Raw genomic sequence first — 19,027 nt, 5'->3', positions numbered from 1 at the left:
CTTATAAGCATTATAAATAAGCTTTAAATAATAATAATTATTAAAAGGATAATCCTTAAAGCAATATTTATTATTATTATTAACTTTAAGTATATAATTATAAAACTTAAACTTAATAATATAATTTATTAAAAATTAATATAATTAATAAAGCTTACATTAAAAATATATATTATACTTAATATAACCTTAAGCTATCTTAAAAATACCTTTGCTAAATAAAAAGTATAACTTATATAAAACTCTTTCCTTATAATATATTTTTAATAAATACTTAAATTTAATAAAGTTAACATAATTTATAAAAACCTTTAATAATTTTTATAAGTATATTAAGAATTTATATAACTTATTAAATAATAAAATAAAGATATTTTTTAATATTTATTATTATATTAAAATTTAATTAAATTAATTTTATATAATTTTTCCTTAAATACTTAAAGATTAAGCTAAAACTTATTATCTTTATTTTATAAATTAAATTAATATATTTATAATAATATATCTTAAAATTAAAGTATATTTTAATATAAACCTTAATTATTAATATTATTATATAAATTAAATAATAATAATATTTATAAAAATAAAAATATAAAACTTAAATAAAAACTTATATAAGATTTTATATTTAATGCTTAATAAGTTATAACTTTATTAATAAGCATTAAGCTAAGATTATATTAAAAAGGATAACTTAAGAATAATAATAATTAAAGCTTATAAAGAAGTTCTTAAGCTAAAAATAACTCTTTTTAAGTTAGCTTAATTATATAAAGAGTTATTTTTAAACCTAAGATTTATAATAAAAATATAACTTAATTATATAATTATAATTTATATTATAAATAAAGTTTTAAATTAATATTATATTAATTATAAATATAATAATTAAAAGTTAAGAAAAAAATAATAATTATAATTTTAAGCATTTTAAGAAAATTAAAGATTTAGCTAATTAAATTTAAGCTATTTAAGCTTTAAGTAATTAAAATCTTATAACATTAATTATAAAACTTAAAATAATAATATTTATAAAAAAGAAGAAAAATAACTTTAAATGAAAAGATATTATATTTATAAAAAGGAAAGATATTAATTAATTAAATATTTAATTAATAAGTAATATTTAATAAAAAGAAATTATTTAATATAATATAAATATAAAAGTTATAATAATAACTTTAATATTTTTTTAAATAAATTTAAGAAATATAAAATAAATAATAAAGATAAATTTTATAAATATAAAAATAAATAAAATTAAGATAATAATTATAATAGCAATATTTATATTATAAAGATAAAACTTAATAAGAAGATTTATTATATAAATATTAATTTCTTAGCTAATAAAGCGTTTATATATTAAATTATAAAAAATAATATTTTTTAAATAAAAATAATTATTATAGCTAATTAATTTATTTTAAAGAATAAATATAATTAAATTTATTTTTAAGGAATTTTATTAAATATAAGAATATTATTAATATTTATAGCTAAATATAAGTAATTTTTTATATTATAATAAGAAAACTTAAAGTATTAAATTAATATAACCGTTATAAAAAAAGCTAAAATTAAATTTAATAATAAGATAATTATTAATTTACTTAATATAATAAAAGTTTTTACCTTAATTAATTATATTAACTTTTATATTATTTAAATATAAACCCTATTCTTACTTTACTTAATAAATATAAATAAACTTTAAGTATATTATAATAATATTATAAATAAAATAATTTCCTTTAATAATATAATTATTATATTAATACTTAAAAAATAAAGTTATTTATAATTTTTCTTAAATTAAATTATTAATACTATATATTTCCTTTTAAAAATAAAAATAAGGAAACTTTATTATTGCTTTAAATATTTATTAATAAATTAATTATGCTAAATACTTAAAAAAGCTAGCAATTTAAATATTAATAAATAAGTAATAGCAAAGATTAAAAAGATATATTATTATTATTAAATAAGTAAACTTACATTTAAGCGTTTTAAGTTTACATTATATAATAATTATAAATTTAATTATAAAATCTTAATTAATATAATATATTTAAGTAAATATTTAATTCTTTATATTATAAATTAAGCTATTACTTTTTAAAAAGTAAAATTCTTAAAATTTATATTTATAAAGATTATATAGTAAATATTATAAATACTTTAAATTAATATATATTAAGGATTATTAAATATTATTAAATATAATATAAGAATAAACTTTATATTCTTAAAATTTTATTTAAAGGTATAAATAATAGGAATTAAATATAAATAAGTTCCTATAAAGATATATTAATTTATTAAGAAAGTTAAGAAATATCATTAAGCTCTTAAATAAGTATATAAAATCTTATATATTAAATTGCATAATAATATAAATAATAATGCTATCTTATAAATAGCTATAAAAGCTATTAATAATATTATTAAATTAAATAAATTAATTCTTATGCTTTTAATCTTTAACGCCTACTTATAAATATTATATAAATTATTATTATTATTATTAATATAAAAGTAAGTAAAAGTTATTTTAAAGGTTATAAAAATATTATAAAAAATTATAGCTAAATAATAAGTATAAAATGCATTAAATATTAAGATTAAACTTATCTTTAATATAAAATATTTATTATAATGCAAAGTTTACATATAAAAAGAAAGAAAGGGATAAAAGAATTTATATAAGGTTATTATTATAAATAGCTATAATATAATCTTAAATATATTAAATAAAGCCATAATATTTAAATTAATAATTATTTAACTATATTATTAAGATAATAATAAGGAAATGCAATCCTTATAAGCAAAAAACTTAGCTATAAAACCTTAAATATAACTTATTATATAATTATTATTATTAAAAATAAAAAACTATATTATTATATTATATATTTTAAAGAAAGAAAATAAAAATTATAACTTAATAATTAAATTAAGATAAGATAAAGTTATTATAATATTAAGTTTATTATTTAAAAAGTTTAATAAAATAGAAATTAAAAACCTTATTATTAAAGATATTTTTTAAATTAAGAAATAATTAGCAAAGTAATATAATAAATATTATTTCTTTAAGTTTTATATAATATAAAAGGTAAAAGATAAAATTATAAAACCTTATAAAAAATCTTAATTTATTATTTAAGGTTATAATAATAATAAAAAGGGATTAATTTTAATATAAAGCCTAATTATTTAAAGAATAAGCTAATAAATAATTCTTATACTTACCCTTTTATTAATTTAAGAAAAAGGTATAATTCTTATATTTTAAGATATTACTTAAGCCTATCTTTAAATAAAGTTAAAATTATATAAGATAATCCTTATAAAGCTATTAAAAGAATTAAAAAATAAATATCCTTTAAGCATAATTATTTATATTATTTAACCCTTATATAATATAGCAAAATTTAGTATTTATTAATTTAATATATATTAAAAATATTATTAATAAAAGCTTAAGATAAATTACTTTATATATAATCCTTACTTAATAATTATAAAGCTTATATAACCCTTTAAAATAATAAGTATATAAATAAATAATATATTAATTTTATTTATATTAAAACTTTAAAATAAAAAGGAAATTAAGATAAAAGCTGCAAAACTATAAGAAAAATTAAAATAAAAGCTAATATTTAAAAATTTAATAAATTATAATAAGGCTTATATAATTATAAATATTATTAGCTTAATTACTACTTTATAAAAAGAATAAATTAATAAACTTATCTTTATTAATATAATAATTAAAAATGCTCCTTAAAAATACCTTAAATAAAGAGCTTATAAAGCATATATAGCTTTAATTTGCTAATTAAAGACTTTATATAATCTTTTAATAATTATATAGATATAAAATCTAAAGGTAAGAAATTATAAGAGCTTAAATATATAATTATTATAATAAATAGATAATGCTATATAAGAAATTAAATATATATCCTTAGATTTTAAAATAGCAAAACTTTTTATATTTATAAATAGATTATTTATAAATAACTAAAACTTAATATTTTAACTTAAATATATTATTATCCTTATAAATAAAACTTATAAAGAAACTAAAAAATTTATAATAATAAATAATATTCTTTATTAATTATTAATAAAGTATAAATATATTATTTAAAGCATGTTAATAAGTAAAATTTATAATATAGTAAATAAAGTAAATATTAAAATTTCTTTAATTATAATAATTAAAATAGCTATAAAATAACTCTTATTACTAAATATACTCTTAATTATTTATATAAACTTATATAACCTATATAAATACCTTATAAAGTTAAGAATAATAAAGGAAAAGCGCCTTATAATTAATATTATATTATTATAAAAATTATATAAAATAAAAAAAATTATTAAAGTAAAGTAAATAAATAAGAAAGATAACCTTATTAATATAATAATAAAATTAACTCTAAATACTATATTATAAAAGCTTATTAATAATAATAAGCTTTATATATAAATAAATAAATTAATTAAGAAACTTAAAATAGCCCTTTCTTATTAAAAAAGGAGCAATTTACTATTAATATCCTTTTCCTTTTAATCTTGCCATTACTAGCTATAAAATTTTATACCTTTTAAACTTAAACCCTTAATATAAACTTTAACCTTTTATACTTTAATTAAAACCTTTTTAATACCTTATTATATATAAAAATAATCTTATAATTATTAATATTATTAATAATTATTATTTTAAAATTAACCTTATTATTATTATTACCTTTTGCTATTATTTATTAATAATAATATTAAAACTAACTTTTATTAAATTTATTTATAATTTATTAACTTTTTTTATAATTAAAAAATAAATTAATAATTATTATATAATAATTATAAAATTTTAAATTATAAATATTTATTTTAATTATTAAATTCTTATAAAATCTTTTTCCTTTTTATTATAATAAAAAATATTAATAATAACTTATAAAAGTTATTTAATACTTTTATTAACATACCTTATAAAAATAATAATAATAAGCAAAATTATTTAATAAACATTATATTTACTTCTTACATTAAGAATATATTTAATATAATTATCGCTATAGCTACTATTAATATGGCTAGCATTAAAGGTAGCTTTACTATAATCATTAATTAAAATTAGGATTTTCCTGCAAACTTTATAATTACAACCTTAATTAATAAAACAAGCTTTATAACTATAACCTTAATTAATAAGATAAATATTATAATTATAACCTTAATTAATAAAATAAATATTATAATTGCATTTTTATTAAATAATAAGATAAAGATTAAAATTATTATTAAAATTATAAAAAAGGCTAAAATTACCTTAATTAATAAAGATAAAGATAAGCTTATTAATCTTGCTAATTCTTATAGCAAGATTATTACTAATAATGCTTATTTAATAAATATTAATAAAAATATTAATAATAATAACTTTTATTTACTTACTTATTTAATAAATATTAATAAAGATATTAATAATAATAACTTTTATTTACTTAATATTAATAGCAATTTAATTATTATTAATAATAAAGATAATTAAAACTAAGCTAATAAAACCTTAATAAAGATTATAAAGATTACCTTTAATTTTACTTTTATGCTAAATATTAAAAAAATAAGCTACTTATTAAGGTTAACTTTTATAAAATTATTAAAATTAATAAGCTAAAGGCTATAATTATAGCTTAAGCTAAAATACTTTTTTTAAATAATATTATTATAATAATTATTATTTAAATTATTAATAACTTTTAATATTAAAATAAGTAAATATTTTTTAATAATATAATTAAAAAGCTATATATTTATATTAAAAGCATTAAAACTTTTAATATAAAATTATATAGCATTCTTAATAATAAAAACTATTAAGGCAATTATTATTTTAAATGCTAAATTATTATAATCTTTATAATAAATAATTTAATAAAAGTTTTAATCTTAAGTATTTTTTATATATATTAAATTAAAAAAATTTAGCTATTAAAGGATTAAATTATTATATTAACTTAGCTTTAAAACTTTTTATATTAAATTATTAATAAGTATATATAAGGCTTATATATAAAGAAATTTATTAAGAAATATGCATTATTATATTTAAATAACTTAAGCAAAAGATAATTATTAAAAAGATTAAAAAGAATAATAAAAAATAAAAAAAGAACTTAATAAATAATTAAGCTACTTATAATGCTTAATTTTAAGAGGATGAGAAATAATTAAAGGAAAATAATTTAAAGCAATATTAAGTATATTTTAATAATAAAAGTAAGAATAAAAATAATAATATTTACATTATAAAAATATATAATAAAAATAAATGCAAGTTAAAGGATTTAGCATTAACTTTATAAGCATTAATTTTTCTTATAAAGAAAAAATTTAAAATTAAGGCTTTTATATAAAAGTTAATAATTTTTATAAAGAAGCAACTTTAAAAGCTAAGTATTAAGGATAATAAATATAATGTTTAAAGAATAATATAATAATAAAGATTATAAATTTAAAGAATAATGCAATAATAAAGATTGTTAAAACTTACTTTAAAACTTATAAATTATAATTTTAAGCTTTTTTAATAATGCTTTTTTATAATAAAGATTATATATACTTAATATATAATAAATTATAATTTTAAGGCTAATTATAATAAGGATTATATATACTTATTAAAAAAAGAGAAAAATTATAAGTATTAGTAAATATAACCCTTATTACTTAAAAAGCTACTTTAGTTATCCCCTTTAGAGTATATAGCCTTTTAAAACTTAAATAGAATAACATTAATACATAATTGCTTCCCATATAATTATCATACGTACAAGAGACCTACCAACACTTACAAACCCATTTCTGTGGTTGATGCTGCATTACATCGTCGTCACGGACCGAAGAGTTGATTTGAACTGCTGGCCAAGCATAGATTGCACTACTATCGCAGAATCTTTGTCTCTTTCGCAGTAACTAGTCGACCTGTTGTCAATTATTGTACCGTTGCAAAACACTATCATTTGCCCCTTGGCGGCCCTAGAGCGGTGGGCCGTCAATATATGTAGATCTGCTTTGATAGTAAAATGAAGCGTTGTGTTCGGCAGAGAGTTCATTCAAACGATTTCTGACATTGCCCGAGCATGGGAGCTTGATTAGCACTGCACGGCCTGGGACGGTTGCGGAGCACTGGTATCACCTCCCGAGCTTGACAAAGACGAATGACGGCCCGTGGCTGGCAGACAGCTCTGCTGTTGACGATCCCGCCCGCATGATGATGCCTCCTTGTCCGATGCCGTGGATGACTCGGTGTTCAAATCAATCTGATTGAGTGATCGGGAAGTTCTGCCCCATGCGAGCCCCGGCCTGTCCCTACTTCAGGAGGAATGTGCCCACCCGTCAAGGAAAATGGGAATGGAACACAGCACCTGAATTCGACAATCTCGAATCAAAAGCTTGCTCACGACGTAACTCAGATCTGAAAACGATTTGATATGAAAATTGCACTTCTCACTTTGCTGGCCGACGCTACCGCGGGGGCGGCAGGCCTAAGATACGTGATGTATTACGATCAGTAAGATGGATGCTTTCTTTTATACTCTCGAAAACATCACATGGGGACTCACCCGTTTGATAGGTATCACAATTTGTCGCTTCCTGACCCGTCCCTTGTATCGGAGGTTACCCACGCCGTTGTAGCTTTCGCCACCCCCGAAACATTTCTTGACAGCGCGAACACATCAACGTGGCAGCCATTCGAGGCGGTAGACAGTGTCAAGAGAAGGTTCTCGCCGAACACCAAGGTTTGCCTGAGTATCGGTGGCTGGGGCAGCAACGTCGGGTTTGAGAAAGGCTCGCTTCCTGCAAACCAGGCGAGCTATGCGAGCAACGTCGCGAGTGTCATCCAACGTCTTAATTTTGACTGTGTTGGTACGCAATTATCCTAAAAAGTATCTGGCTGACTATCTAGACTGCGTGGTTATACTGACATGGCCCTGTCTATGACAGACATCGACTGGGAATATCCTGGTGGCGGCGGCGCTGAATACAAACTTGGAAATGCTGCGAGCTCAAGCGAGGAACAGATCAAGAACTACCCTTCATTCTTGGGAGCTATTAAGGGAGCCATCGGGGGTGGGAAGGAGTTGAGCATCGCAGTGCCGGGGCTTGATGCGGACATGGGCGCGTTCACACCAGCCACCTGCCAGGCTATCTTGCCATTCGTTGACTTCGTCAACGTGAGTCCTCCTTTCCTCAAATCATACTAAGCTAGAAATTGACCCAACTCGAACGGCAGGTCATGTCGTACGACTTAATGAACCGCCGCTCAACATTGACTCAGCATCACGCTTCCGTGACTGGAAGCAAACAGAGCATGAATGCGTACATCAAGAACGGAATACCAGCTGCGAAATTGAACCTAGGCTTCCCCTTCTACGCGAAATGGTTCACGCTCCAGGCCGGGGCTAATTGCCAGAACCCCGTGGGATGTGCCGTCGGGGCTTTCGAGAACGCGGACGGATCGGACAATGGAATGTCTGGAGTCTTCACCTTTGAAAACTTCAATCTCGGGAAGCCACCGGGTGACGCGCAAGTTTCAGTGAATGGACGGTGCGGCGTCGTCGACGGCAAGCATTTCAAATGTCCTTATGGAGCTTGCTGCAGCTCTTCGATGTACTGGTAAGTTTAGAGTATCATGCCCCTGCCATTTCATAGAGATCCACAGTCGACTCACGAGAACTATTTACTAGTGGCACCGACAAAGAATATTGCGGTAGCGGCTGTCTCGCAGGGTATGGGCTTTGCAAGGCTCCGGTCACGACCGAAGCATTCCAACGAGTCTACCAAAGCGGGAAAAGCGATGATGCGAATGGTGGACAGTGGGCCATTGATCAACAGACCAATACGTTCTGGACTTGGGACACGCCAGTGGAAATTGCCAAGAAGTTCACCGAAATAGTGGCTCCATTGCAACTGGGTGGAATCATGGCTTGGAGTTTCGGGGAAGACAGTCACGATTATGCCCACATAAAAGCATTGCAGACTGGCTACAAGAGTGCGAAAGCTCCCACAAAGAGGACGAACCCTGACGCAGAATATTGGCCCACTACATGGAGATACGTTGGCCCATCGCGCCCGACCGCTGCCAATTGAAAGGCACACTTCGAGCATCCTTTGATCCAATTTCCCTGAAATTTCGAGATACACCGGCTCGATGCTATTTTGCTACCTTATTATGAAATTCATATGCATGTCGTATCACAAACTTCTTTATAGCAATGTTTCCGTTATTAAAATTCAACCGAATAATATGTTAATAATGGACTGGAACTTGTGGGTAGATCAGTTCCTCGCGCTTGTATTTCACTCGGTATAGTCATCCCTAAGGTGCACCCAGATGTTGTCGATTATCCCACACAACGACCCAGCCTGGGATACAGGTTAGGCCGAAACGAATGTCCGTTTATTGTTTATCTGGGATTAGGCGTGGCTGTACACACAGTACGCAATGCCGATCCGCACGTGTGCATAAGGGTAACTCACCATCTTGATCTGCTTCACCATTCTTCTCAACCTCTTCACTGATTTTCCGTTATGCCTTAGCCACCGAACCAGAAGCATCACTATGGATTTGACTCCAAACGCACCAGATTTGAAAGAATTACGACAGCTTTTCCACAACTTCTTGGGTTCATTATTCTGGGGACATCCACAAAGAATCACCCAAACTGTTCCAGGATATACGCCTAGTCAACAGGGCTCATAGGGTATTTGAAGAATTCAACCCCAGCTTTAAGAGCATCTTCTATACCAAGAAACATTAAATGAATTCGTAAAAAAAAATTCCCAGGATTACGCAAATATGTCACTGCTATAGGCCCTTACCTGACTATCCAGCGGAAAAGGTTACGGGGCAAATCTCTGGCAAGCTTCAGGGCGGCAACATCTTTTAGCTTAACTACTTCACACAGTTCATACAATGGGTGCTTTTAGCCTGTCCTTCAAAACCTAGCGTTGAAATTCTACTAGTACTCGACATAGATCCGTCATTAATCTCAATCAAAGTGTAAATCGTGGGCAGACTTGGGTTTCTGAATGGAGTTCTTCCAGTCTTGTCTACTGGTCAAGATTACGTCGTCCCTGCCGGGGCGGCGAGATGGTGAGGGGCAATATGGCCCGTTGATGGTGTATCTAAACCGTATTTTCACAGCATCTTTTGCCGCGTGCCACAACAGGTCCCTACTATGCTCTGGAGCCTCGGATATAAGATTTCCCTGCCCGGCGGGTCGGCTGCGCGCATGGCAATGCTTCGAAGAGCGGGGCACCGTGCTATTCGACACGAAGACCGTCGACCACGCACCCAAGGACTTTTTTCAACCCTTGACTGCGACTTTCATTCATGCTACCCTGACCTTCAAGCTATAAACTTCATTACAAGTCATGGATACACCAGTCGACTTGACATCTGCGTCAAGATGCGCCTGTTGTGGATCGGATGCGTTGATGCGCTGTTCAGGCTGCATAGGTGCGCCAGAGTACGAAAGCGGAGACGGTCCCAATACTGCGTACTGCGACAGCGACTGCCAGAGAGAACATTGGAACAGTCACAAAGTCCAATGCAAGATGTTGCAACAACGGAAGAAATTGCTCAGGGCAGCTAAGATACTCAAGGCGGCTCTGTTGGCGTACAGGGAGGCCACATATGACGTCGACCTGACGGGTGTACACTACGAAAGCGGAGTTCTCTGGCTTCATCAGAACCAAAGATCGATCAGTACCCGATCGAAACGAGGACCTTTTCCGAATCACCTCGTTGCCAATGCTCAGCACAAAGAGGCAGTGCTGGCACATAATTCGTGCACGACTGCAATGGCTCTGCTAGGCCGACTGACCCGGAAATTGCTCCAACGTGAGTGAATCACAGATCATCAGAACGTGTTGGACCTAATAAGAACCAGGAATAGCCTCAAGTATCGAGCTAGTGGACCTGCAGATCGGGAGGCCGCTATTTTCGACCCGACTTGTCCCGGGCCCAGATTCGAGCAACTGCCCGCATACAGTCCTGAAAGTACGGCGTCTTTCTGCTGATGAGACTTGGATTCTCGATACTGCGGGGTCTCAGTACGGCTTTCAGGATGTCCTCGTCCCATATGAGAAATATGTGGCCGACAAGGCATGCCGCATAATCAATGATCCCACCACCTACGATGCAACCGAGACAAAGGACCTGGATTATTTCTCGACTATTCCAATGTTGAACATTTCTTCAGCACAGAAAAGGGACAGAGAATCAGAACGAAAGGAGCGCCTCCATTTTGCAACCTTCGTTGACACTCAGGTCAGTGAGAAGCTGCTTAGTGGATCCAATTCCAACTTCAAGGACGGTCTCGACAGCTTTGTGCAAAGGCTGGGCTTGCATATGTCCCCTTCTGGTCATCAATAAATTCAAGCCTTTTCCGAATGGCACGAATGCTTCGTCGTTATCACGACTATGTGGTATGCAATTTGTACTTGTCAAAGCCTGACGGGCCCTTGGGGCGGCATACATAAACCCGGCCAGTCCCAGGCGGACTTGTTGCAGAATACTGCTCATGTGGCCATTATTCGAATTTTCAATACCTGCATTTCGGACGAGGGGTTGGCATCATTGACTGCGCAATGAGGCCAGATTATTCCCTGGGAGCGAGAATAGTTAGAGAATTATAAGGTTTCGCCAGTTCAAAAAGGTTCGAGATCGTCATTGTGGATTTAGCCACTGCCCGTCCTATTTGCAAAGTTTATCAACAATTTCCGAAGGCTATCTGGCAAGGCTTTGTTGCGATATCGCTTTCGTTCAGGAGGGGGATCGGGCTGTACGAAGTTGGCAGTGTTAAACATCCGTAGCCGACGGAATAGGAGTTGGAATCGGTCTCCAAACAGAAAGCGAGTGAAGGTATGAATAGGGTCTTCCTTTTGCTGAGACAAAGACCAAAAACATGCTATTCAAGTCTCTGAGTGTATTCCCATATAGATTTTAATACCCAGAAGAGGTAAATATTTTCAGCGCAAGTCGGTGGCCATGACCGACATCGGGTCCGGCCGGAACGTCGCATCGTTCGTCCACGCAGCCCACGATCCTACCATCCCGCATGGTATAAACCGTTATACCAGTTCTATGCGAGTCGACAGAAGGCCCCGTATAGTCGCATCACGATAGATTGTCCAGGCTTACCCAGCTCGAGCGAAGGAGGCTCACGTGTGCGTGCGACTGTGTTATCACAACTCTACGGGATACAGTCGGCAATGCAGGCACGCTGTACTCCTTGGAACAATGGGCTGTTACCGCATCAACGCTCACTTCAGCGCGACTCTATTTGAAACAACAACAGAGTATCTTCCTCCAGAACCCTCGGTTCTTTGCCTTGCGTCCATTCTTTCCCCGAGACCCATGAGCCTCTCCTCCTTGCAAGTCTCGAGATGGTGTCTGTCCCTGCGCCTGGTTCCGAGGTGCCTGTATCCGCCCATAGCGGCCGTCCGGCTGGATCACAAAAGTCCCAGCAATCAAACCGCCAGACGCGTCCTGGCTCGGGTCCGTGTGATACACCCTGTAAACGCCTCCTTCTTTTCCGTTCGCGTTGAGGCGGGTCTCGATAGCCCCCATTATGTTGTCCTTTTGGGTCTCCAGCCACTGTTTCGAGCCGCTGGTGCCGTTGGTGAAGATCACGAGAGTGCTCTCATCGATGATGCCTGCTAGCTGGGGGATGAGGCTTTCGTACTGCCCGCCTGGTAGATGGCAAAGGGACCGAAGCTTGGTGTCGGTGTTGTAAGTCGCAACGGTGATACATGAATCCATGTATTGGGTCCACAACGGCTCACTGTTTGTTGTCGTCGTCGCCTCGATTCGATGCAGTGGTGATATGGCAACATAACCAGCATTAGAAGGCTGGGGAAAGCCCTGAGGCGCCACAGCTGGCACAGACATGATGTAAGACTTGTTTCGACGAACCAAGTGAATCGCGATGAGTTGGGACGCTCAATGCAGGCGAAAAGTTCGGAGCCATATACGATTTAGCCAGGTTTTCATACCGGACTTATATAATTGATCGGGGATGTACTCGTTGAAAGCATTGAGTTACATCGCGTAGGAGGTGTGAGATATTTGCGACGACGTTGTAAGACATAACGAAAATAGATCATTTGGTTCGTCTGTCGTAAGCAACTCCTATGGCCACCGCCAATAGGCCTGGGACGAAGCTTCAGCTGGCCGTTTCTGCTTTCCAAAAGCGGAGACTTGAAGAGATTTAAAGTTAGTGAGATTATCTGATCTACAGGCGGACCGTCAGCACTGAGGCTGATTCGGAGGGTGTGTATGTGGAATTAATCTTTTCCCCCAGCTCAGCCAATACAACGCCCAGGTAATTACTTAAATCCAGTCTGCACAGTGAGCCATTCCGCTCGTCATTCGTTGCAACCTGGACCTGTAGCCAGTCCATGTTTACTAGCTTGTTTCGTCCTGGAAATAATCAACCAGATGCATTTGTCAGAACAAGCAGGCTTGTTGGTAGGTACCAAGGTATAATGAGGGCTCAGTCACGCTAGTTAGCGATCACGTTCCACTGCGCCATTGCTATCTGGCGCAGTAAGAACTTTGCCTTTCCAGCATTCCAAATTGGTATTCAATATTCCTTCTCTGAGGGTGCCCCTGCACCAGGACCCCGGAAGTAGGTATTGTGTAAACGTGGATATGATACCCTTGCAGCTCTTGGTTTGAAAATTTAATGAGATAGTAACGCTTCAGAGACATTATGGCAGATAACAGTCTGAAATATCTAAAGAACTGGAGTCGGGACCCAACACGAGAAACAATGTGGCAGATACGGCCTTGCAGTGGTGATGCATTGCCCATGACTTCTTGATTCTACTGCCTATCTCACCATCTAACTGCGCCGTCAACCTCATAGACAGACCCGCTCACATACCTCGACTCGTCCGAGAACAAGAAAACCACCACGTCCGCAACGTCCTCCGGGGTGCCCCACCTCTCCAAGGCGCAGCTGCTTTTGTCAGTAATGGTTCTTTCCATGTTGTAACTGGCTTACGTACGCCTTGGCCCATTTCTCCACAACCTCGCCCCCGCGTACAATGCCGGAGTTGGTAGGGGTGTTGATGTATCCCGGGGCTACGCAGTTGGCGCGAATCCCCTTGGGACCGACCTCGTGGGCGAGACTTTTCATCAAACCGATAACGCCGTGCTTGGTCATGTCTGTTAGTGCCCTGATTAGCATTCCCTTTCGAGTCAGAAAACCTTGTCTCGGTAATAGACTCCCGCTTTCAGAGCACGTTAGGCAAGGAAGGCAGACGTCGTCTGGGACTATATCAACTGCACAGTGCAACCTTTGGGGTGGAATATGTGCACTAGTTCACCAAACTCAAACTCACTGTGATTTCGTTAGTACATTTTATGTCTCTACTGAACAGATAGATGTTGGTAAGATACCTGTAAACAGATTGCAACGCTGTGCCGCGGGTGCCGCTCATGCTGGAGACGGTGACGATGCTAGAGCCCCTCTTCAAGTGAGGCAAGCTCTCGCGCGTAACGAGGAAAACCCCCTTCAGGTTCGTGTTGCACTGCTTGTCCCAGTACTCAAGCGTCGTTTCTGCGAAGGGAATATTGGTGGGATTGATGCCCGCACAGTTGAACACGTGGTCCAGCTTGCCGAACTTCTCCAGAATGGCGGATATGAATGACTTCACATCTGCCTCGGAGCCAACATCGACTTTTTGCGTGAGAAGTGGGGCGTTTGGGAGTTCCGAGGCTATGGTCGATAGGGCAGTCGTATTGATATCGCAGAGGGCGAGAGAAGCGCCGAGGGCTGCTAGCTTGAGCGTGGTTGCGCGGCTGCGTGTGAGACCTGTCAGAGACCCTATTTTTGCGCTTTGCGCTGTCGACAGTCCAGCACAGAAGAAGGCAGACTTGGTTCTACATACCCAATTCCACTTGCAGCTCCAGTTATGAGTACGACTTGGTCTTGGAATTTTCCGGCCATTTTGTTGCAGCAGTGGTTATCCTTCTCGGTCCTTGCTAGGTAGCGGCGAGAAGCGTCAGGACGGAAGTCAAGCGTTCGAGGTTCTCCAGGTATGTGTCGAATCTCGGGACCCCTCTACCTCGGATCTCTTTAGAGACGATTAGTCACGCCAATTCTGTAATCGCCGCAACGTTGGCAGCAATGCTGGGCTCCGGAAGCTCATCCGAACACCGATCTCGGGCTCTGAGGCTATCACCCCCGCCATTCGGCAACTCCACCCGATCGCGATAGCTACAATCCAATGTTGACTGCACATCGGGAGCTTTCCCGAGACCCGAGATCAAAACCCCAAACCTTCCCAATCGCGACAGCCACGGCGACTTGGCTTGACTTTCAATATTGGACCTTGCCCGGAAAAACGGAAATTCGAACTGTTTCCTCTGAATCTGTAAAATTGACACACAATGTCGTCGACTTCGCAATCCCCCAAAGAGCGCGTCATCCTTGGGCTGATGACTTATGGTAAGTCTACTATTGTCCAACTGGGTCAGCGACATCCACGCTCACTTGAGATCAGGCCCGGACGAGGAGGCGGGAGCACGCATTTTAGAACTCGATGAGTTCAACAGACACCTGGACTACTTCCAGAAACAAGGCTACAATGAGGTCGATACCGCGAGGATGTATGTGAGCGGCAAGCAGGAGGCCTGGACCCGTGATGCCAAGTGGAAGGAGCGTGGCTTGACTTTGGCAACCAAAATCTACCCCGAGGAGCCTGGCACGCACGAGCCCTCCCGGTTGCGCAAGCTCCTCACAAGTTCGTTGAATGAGCTCGGCTCCGACTCGGTGGATATTTTCTACTTGCACGCGCCCGACCGTTCGGTCCCGTACGAGGACACCCTGGCGGAGGTGGACAAGCTCTATCAAGAAGGGAAGTTCAAACGACTTGGTCTGTCGAACTACGCAGCATGGGAAGTTGCCGAGATCTGCACTCTTGCGAAGGAGCGAGGCTGGGTGAGACCTAGTATTTACCAGGCCATGTACAACGTGATCAGTAAGTGCGATGCAGCGGTCTCAAATTCCCCACAACTAACGGAAAGGCCAGCCCGTGACATCGAGTCTGAGCTTGTCCCATGCTGTCGCAAATTTGGAATGGACATTGTGGTTTACAATCCCCTGGCAGGGGGCTTGTTCTCGGGGAAAATCAAGTCCGCAGATCTTGCGCCGACCGACGGGCGGTTCTCCGATTCTTACAAATACGGGAAGCTGTACCGCGACCGTTTCCTAAACAAAGCAAACATGGAGGCACTCAAGATTGCCGAGGAGGCAACGCAGAAGCACAACTTGACACTCCTGGAGACTGCGATGAGATGGGTCATCCACCACTCGGCATTGAAAACCAGGAATAAAGGCGGGAACGACGGTGTTGTCATCGGCGTGAGCAACTTTCAACAGCTGCAAGGAAACCTGAAGGATTTCGAGAAGGGCCCGTTGCCCGAGGACGTTGTGGAGGCACTAGATCGAGCCTGGCTGGTTGCAAAAGCTACTGCCGCGCCGTATTGGCGATAGATGGAACCGATTGGTCAGCTTTTATTTTTGAAGATCATTCATGTCTTTGTTCGGTACCATTGCCTCACTCAAATGGATATAAAGTGGACAAAAGTTCTGAGTTGATATCACTCTCACACCATGGAGACGTATATCTGGACTTGGACATTGAATGCCTCCAGCCTCTGAACGACAAGCCCCACCTCCCCCTCGTTGCACCTGGTGTCTGCCGAGCAGGAATCAAGAATGATTTCATTCTTAGAGTTCAACCACTGCTTTTTTGGCATCAAGGCGTTTATAATGATTTTCTCCTGACAAGCATGTAGCTATCGGTGTGCAACGACACGATTAGCACGTTGGAGTAGACCCCAATCGATATTTGGCCCACGGAACTTGCTCTTGCCTCTGGCGATCCATAGGACAAATACAATCGAGACTAGACCAACGAGCACTACACTCGTGTAATTCATGGATCCAACTTCGACGGGCAAGCGTGGTGGCATGCAGATGAAAACGACCAGAACAAAGATCCATGTGCATGAGAAGATGTTACAGACATATCCAAACCATCTGAGGTTGAGGTAGCGAGGAGGCAGAGCCTCTTCCCGGTTGCGGCAGAGCAGAATGCCTTGCGGAATCGCGTAGGTGATATTTAGGAAGAGCACGGCGGATGTGACAATAGAGTTGAACGCGGTAGTAGAAGCGAGATATAGAAGGCCGTAAATGCAGGAGAATGCGAAAGCAGCCAGGGTCGTCCGCAAGGGGAAGCCGAGTCTTGGATGGATGTCTGAGAAGTATTCCGAGAATGGCACACCATTCTAGATGGATTTGTTAGCACCTGGCAGACCGCAAAGTCGGCTACAGACTTACGTCCCGCGCAAAAGCCCACGCGACCCTGCCACAGGTCACCCATTGTGATGGGAGGGACCCTAAACCTTGTTAGCGACGCTCATGCTGAGTCGGATACGAACGACCTACCCATGTACACGAGCCATAGCCAGGTGAATAGAAAGGTAGTAACATTCTTGTTCCTGAAACTTGGGAATGTTCGTCAGTGCCCAAAAGAAGTTTGGATTAAAATGCTTACGCCTGCGAAACAATCTCCAGGCTGGGCAAAGCAGATGCGGTCACGGCTTCCAGATCAGCCATGTAATACATCAGCATAATGACCAGGGGGAGTGTGGTGAGGAGACCAATCAGCATTGTCATGATCATGACCTGTGGAACACGTTTCCCGGGTTGGGGCATCTCTTCGCTGATGTGGATAACTGGATCTATTAGCGCCGAGGCCTGGATAGTATACTACGTGGTGAACTGACCTCCGTCCGTCGCACCGAATGCATACATCGCGTTGGTGATGCCAAGGACCCACGCTACACCAAAGGATCACCCACTACTTCCAAATGATGATGAAGTGATGAAAGATGCTGGTTGAGTAGGCCCATGCATAGCCCCAACAATGACGAGAAACACAAAACATCCAGTGACTGAGAGGTATAGAGTGGCCTGAGTTGTCCAGGCGATCTTGGAAGGAGCCATTATGAGCGGCATGACTGGGAAGGGGAAGGGGTTAGTTCTCCGTATCCCCAGCGCAGATTCTTCTGTCTACTCACTCGTTAAGGTTGAAACAGCAATGTATATGAAGTAAATCTGCCATTGCGTTGCGACGTAATCTGGGTGCCAGTAGTTAACTAATCCGGACAGCGTGACGGCTGCAAGTGATAGGCCGGAGCATCTAATGCGAAGTCAGCCAAACGCCAATCCGATGCGAATCGGTATACCTACGTCACAATCCACCAGGCGAGCACAGACATCCAACCGACGATGAAAGCAGCAAAGTTCTTCCATCGTTCTGGCGAGGATGTAGCAAGAGTGGTATTGGCCACCGCTGGACTAGGGGTATCAAATCAGCGACAGCGAGTGCTTATGATTTGCACGAATCATACCGGAAATGCAGAGCCGAGCTCCGCTAATCCTGTAGTGACTATGCCTTGGACAAAGAAGGCAGCGACGAGCCCGAAGAGGCATGACTGCGGACCCCCATAGACCAGATTTTGTCCAAAACAACTCTGTCATACGAATTAATCATCCATCATTCGCAGGATTCACGTTGGGAAATTGTTCATCCTCACCAGGTAGCCAACCCAAGAATTCGTCACAGAGAAGGCTAACCCAAGAGCGGAAATCCAGTTGAATTGCCTCGTCAGAACGGCCTCGTGGCCTTGAGCGTGTAGAATTGCATCGTCAACTTCCTGAATGTCACCTTCAAGCACACTGGGGACTCGCTGTAGCTTCTGGTCAGCGACGTCATCTCTCACATTTATATCTCCAGGCTTCTTTGTGATAGACTTGGACATGATGAGGTGAGATGAGGTGAGAAGTACATAACCAGTGTTTCCCTATGGGACAGAACGAGATTGGTTTTAACTTTA

General features: G+C 36.4%; 6 protein-coding genes across 6 annotated transcripts; 3 read left to right on the top strand and 3 right to left on the bottom strand.

Moving 5' to 3' along the window:
- Nucleotides 1-7,535: 7,535 nt before the first annotated feature.
- Nucleotides 7,536-8,725, top strand: INS49_004425 (uncharacterized protein; the record flags this gene model as incomplete). The annotated part of the gene is made up of 4 exons (XM_043165214.1): nucleotides 7,536-7,615; nucleotides 7,679-7,971; nucleotides 8,050-8,279; nucleotides 8,339-8,725. The coding sequence occupies 4 exons, from the start codon at nucleotides 7,536-7,538 to the stop codon at nucleotides 8,723-8,725; spliced, it is 990 nt and encodes a 329-aa protein (XP_043017929.1).
- Nucleotides 8,726-10,665: 1,940 nt separating this feature from the next.
- Nucleotides 10,666-11,485, top strand: INS49_004424 (uncharacterized protein; the record flags this gene model as incomplete). Its single annotated transcript, XM_043165213.1, has 2 exons — nucleotides 10,666-10,951; nucleotides 11,001-11,485. The coding sequence occupies 2 exons, from the start codon at nucleotides 10,666-10,668 to the stop codon at nucleotides 11,483-11,485; spliced, it is 771 nt and encodes a 256-aa protein (XP_043017928.1).
- Nucleotides 11,486-12,391: 906 nt separating this feature from the next.
- On the bottom strand, nucleotides 12,392-13,003 carry INS49_004423 (uncharacterized protein; the record flags this gene model as incomplete). Its single annotated transcript, XM_043165212.1, has 1 exon — nucleotides 12,392-13,003. One exon carries the CDS (start codon nucleotides 13,001-13,003, stop codon nucleotides 12,392-12,394), a length of 612 nt encoding a protein of 203 aa, XP_043017927.1.
- A 617-nt stretch (nucleotides 13,004-13,620) lies between these two features.
- On the bottom strand, nucleotides 13,621-15,068 carry INS49_004422 (uncharacterized protein; the record flags this gene model as incomplete). Its single annotated transcript, XM_043165211.1, has 5 exons — nucleotides 13,621-13,648; nucleotides 14,001-14,075; nucleotides 14,125-14,273; nucleotides 14,461-14,920; nucleotides 15,010-15,068. 5 exons carry the CDS (start codon nucleotides 15,066-15,068, stop codon nucleotides 13,621-13,623), a joined length of 771 nt encoding a protein of 256 aa, XP_043017926.1.
- Nucleotides 15,069-15,511: 443 nt separating this feature from the next.
- Nucleotides 15,512-16,616, top strand: INS49_004421 (uncharacterized protein; the record flags this gene model as incomplete). The annotated part of the gene is made up of 3 exons (XM_043165210.1): nucleotides 15,512-15,569; nucleotides 15,625-16,101; nucleotides 16,153-16,616. 3 exons carry the CDS (start codon nucleotides 15,512-15,514, stop codon nucleotides 16,614-16,616), a joined length of 999 nt encoding a protein of 332 aa, XP_043017925.1.
- Nucleotides 16,617-16,921: 305 nt separating this feature from the next.
- Nucleotides 16,922-18,952, bottom strand: INS49_004420 (uncharacterized protein; the record flags this gene model as incomplete). The annotated part of the gene is made up of 9 exons (XM_043165209.1): nucleotides 16,922-17,413; nucleotides 17,466-17,524; nucleotides 17,574-17,632; nucleotides 17,683-17,863; nucleotides 17,915-17,968; nucleotides 18,074-18,148; nucleotides 18,209-18,330; nucleotides 18,381-18,488; nucleotides 18,768-18,952. The coding sequence occupies 9 exons, from the start codon at nucleotides 18,950-18,952 to the stop codon at nucleotides 16,922-16,924; spliced, it is 1,335 nt and encodes a 444-aa protein (XP_043017924.1).
- Between the last annotated feature and the right edge of the window lie 75 nt (nucleotides 18,953-19,027).

Source organism: Diaporthe citri, assembly GCF_014595645.1.
Source record: "Diaporthe citri strain NFHF-8-4 chromosome Unknown scaffold_12, whole genome shotgun sequence".
NCBI lineage: Eukaryota > Fungi > Ascomycota > Sordariomycetes > Diaporthales > Diaporthaceae > Diaporthe > Diaporthe citri.
This window is presented reverse-complemented; position numbering and strand designations above follow the sequence as displayed.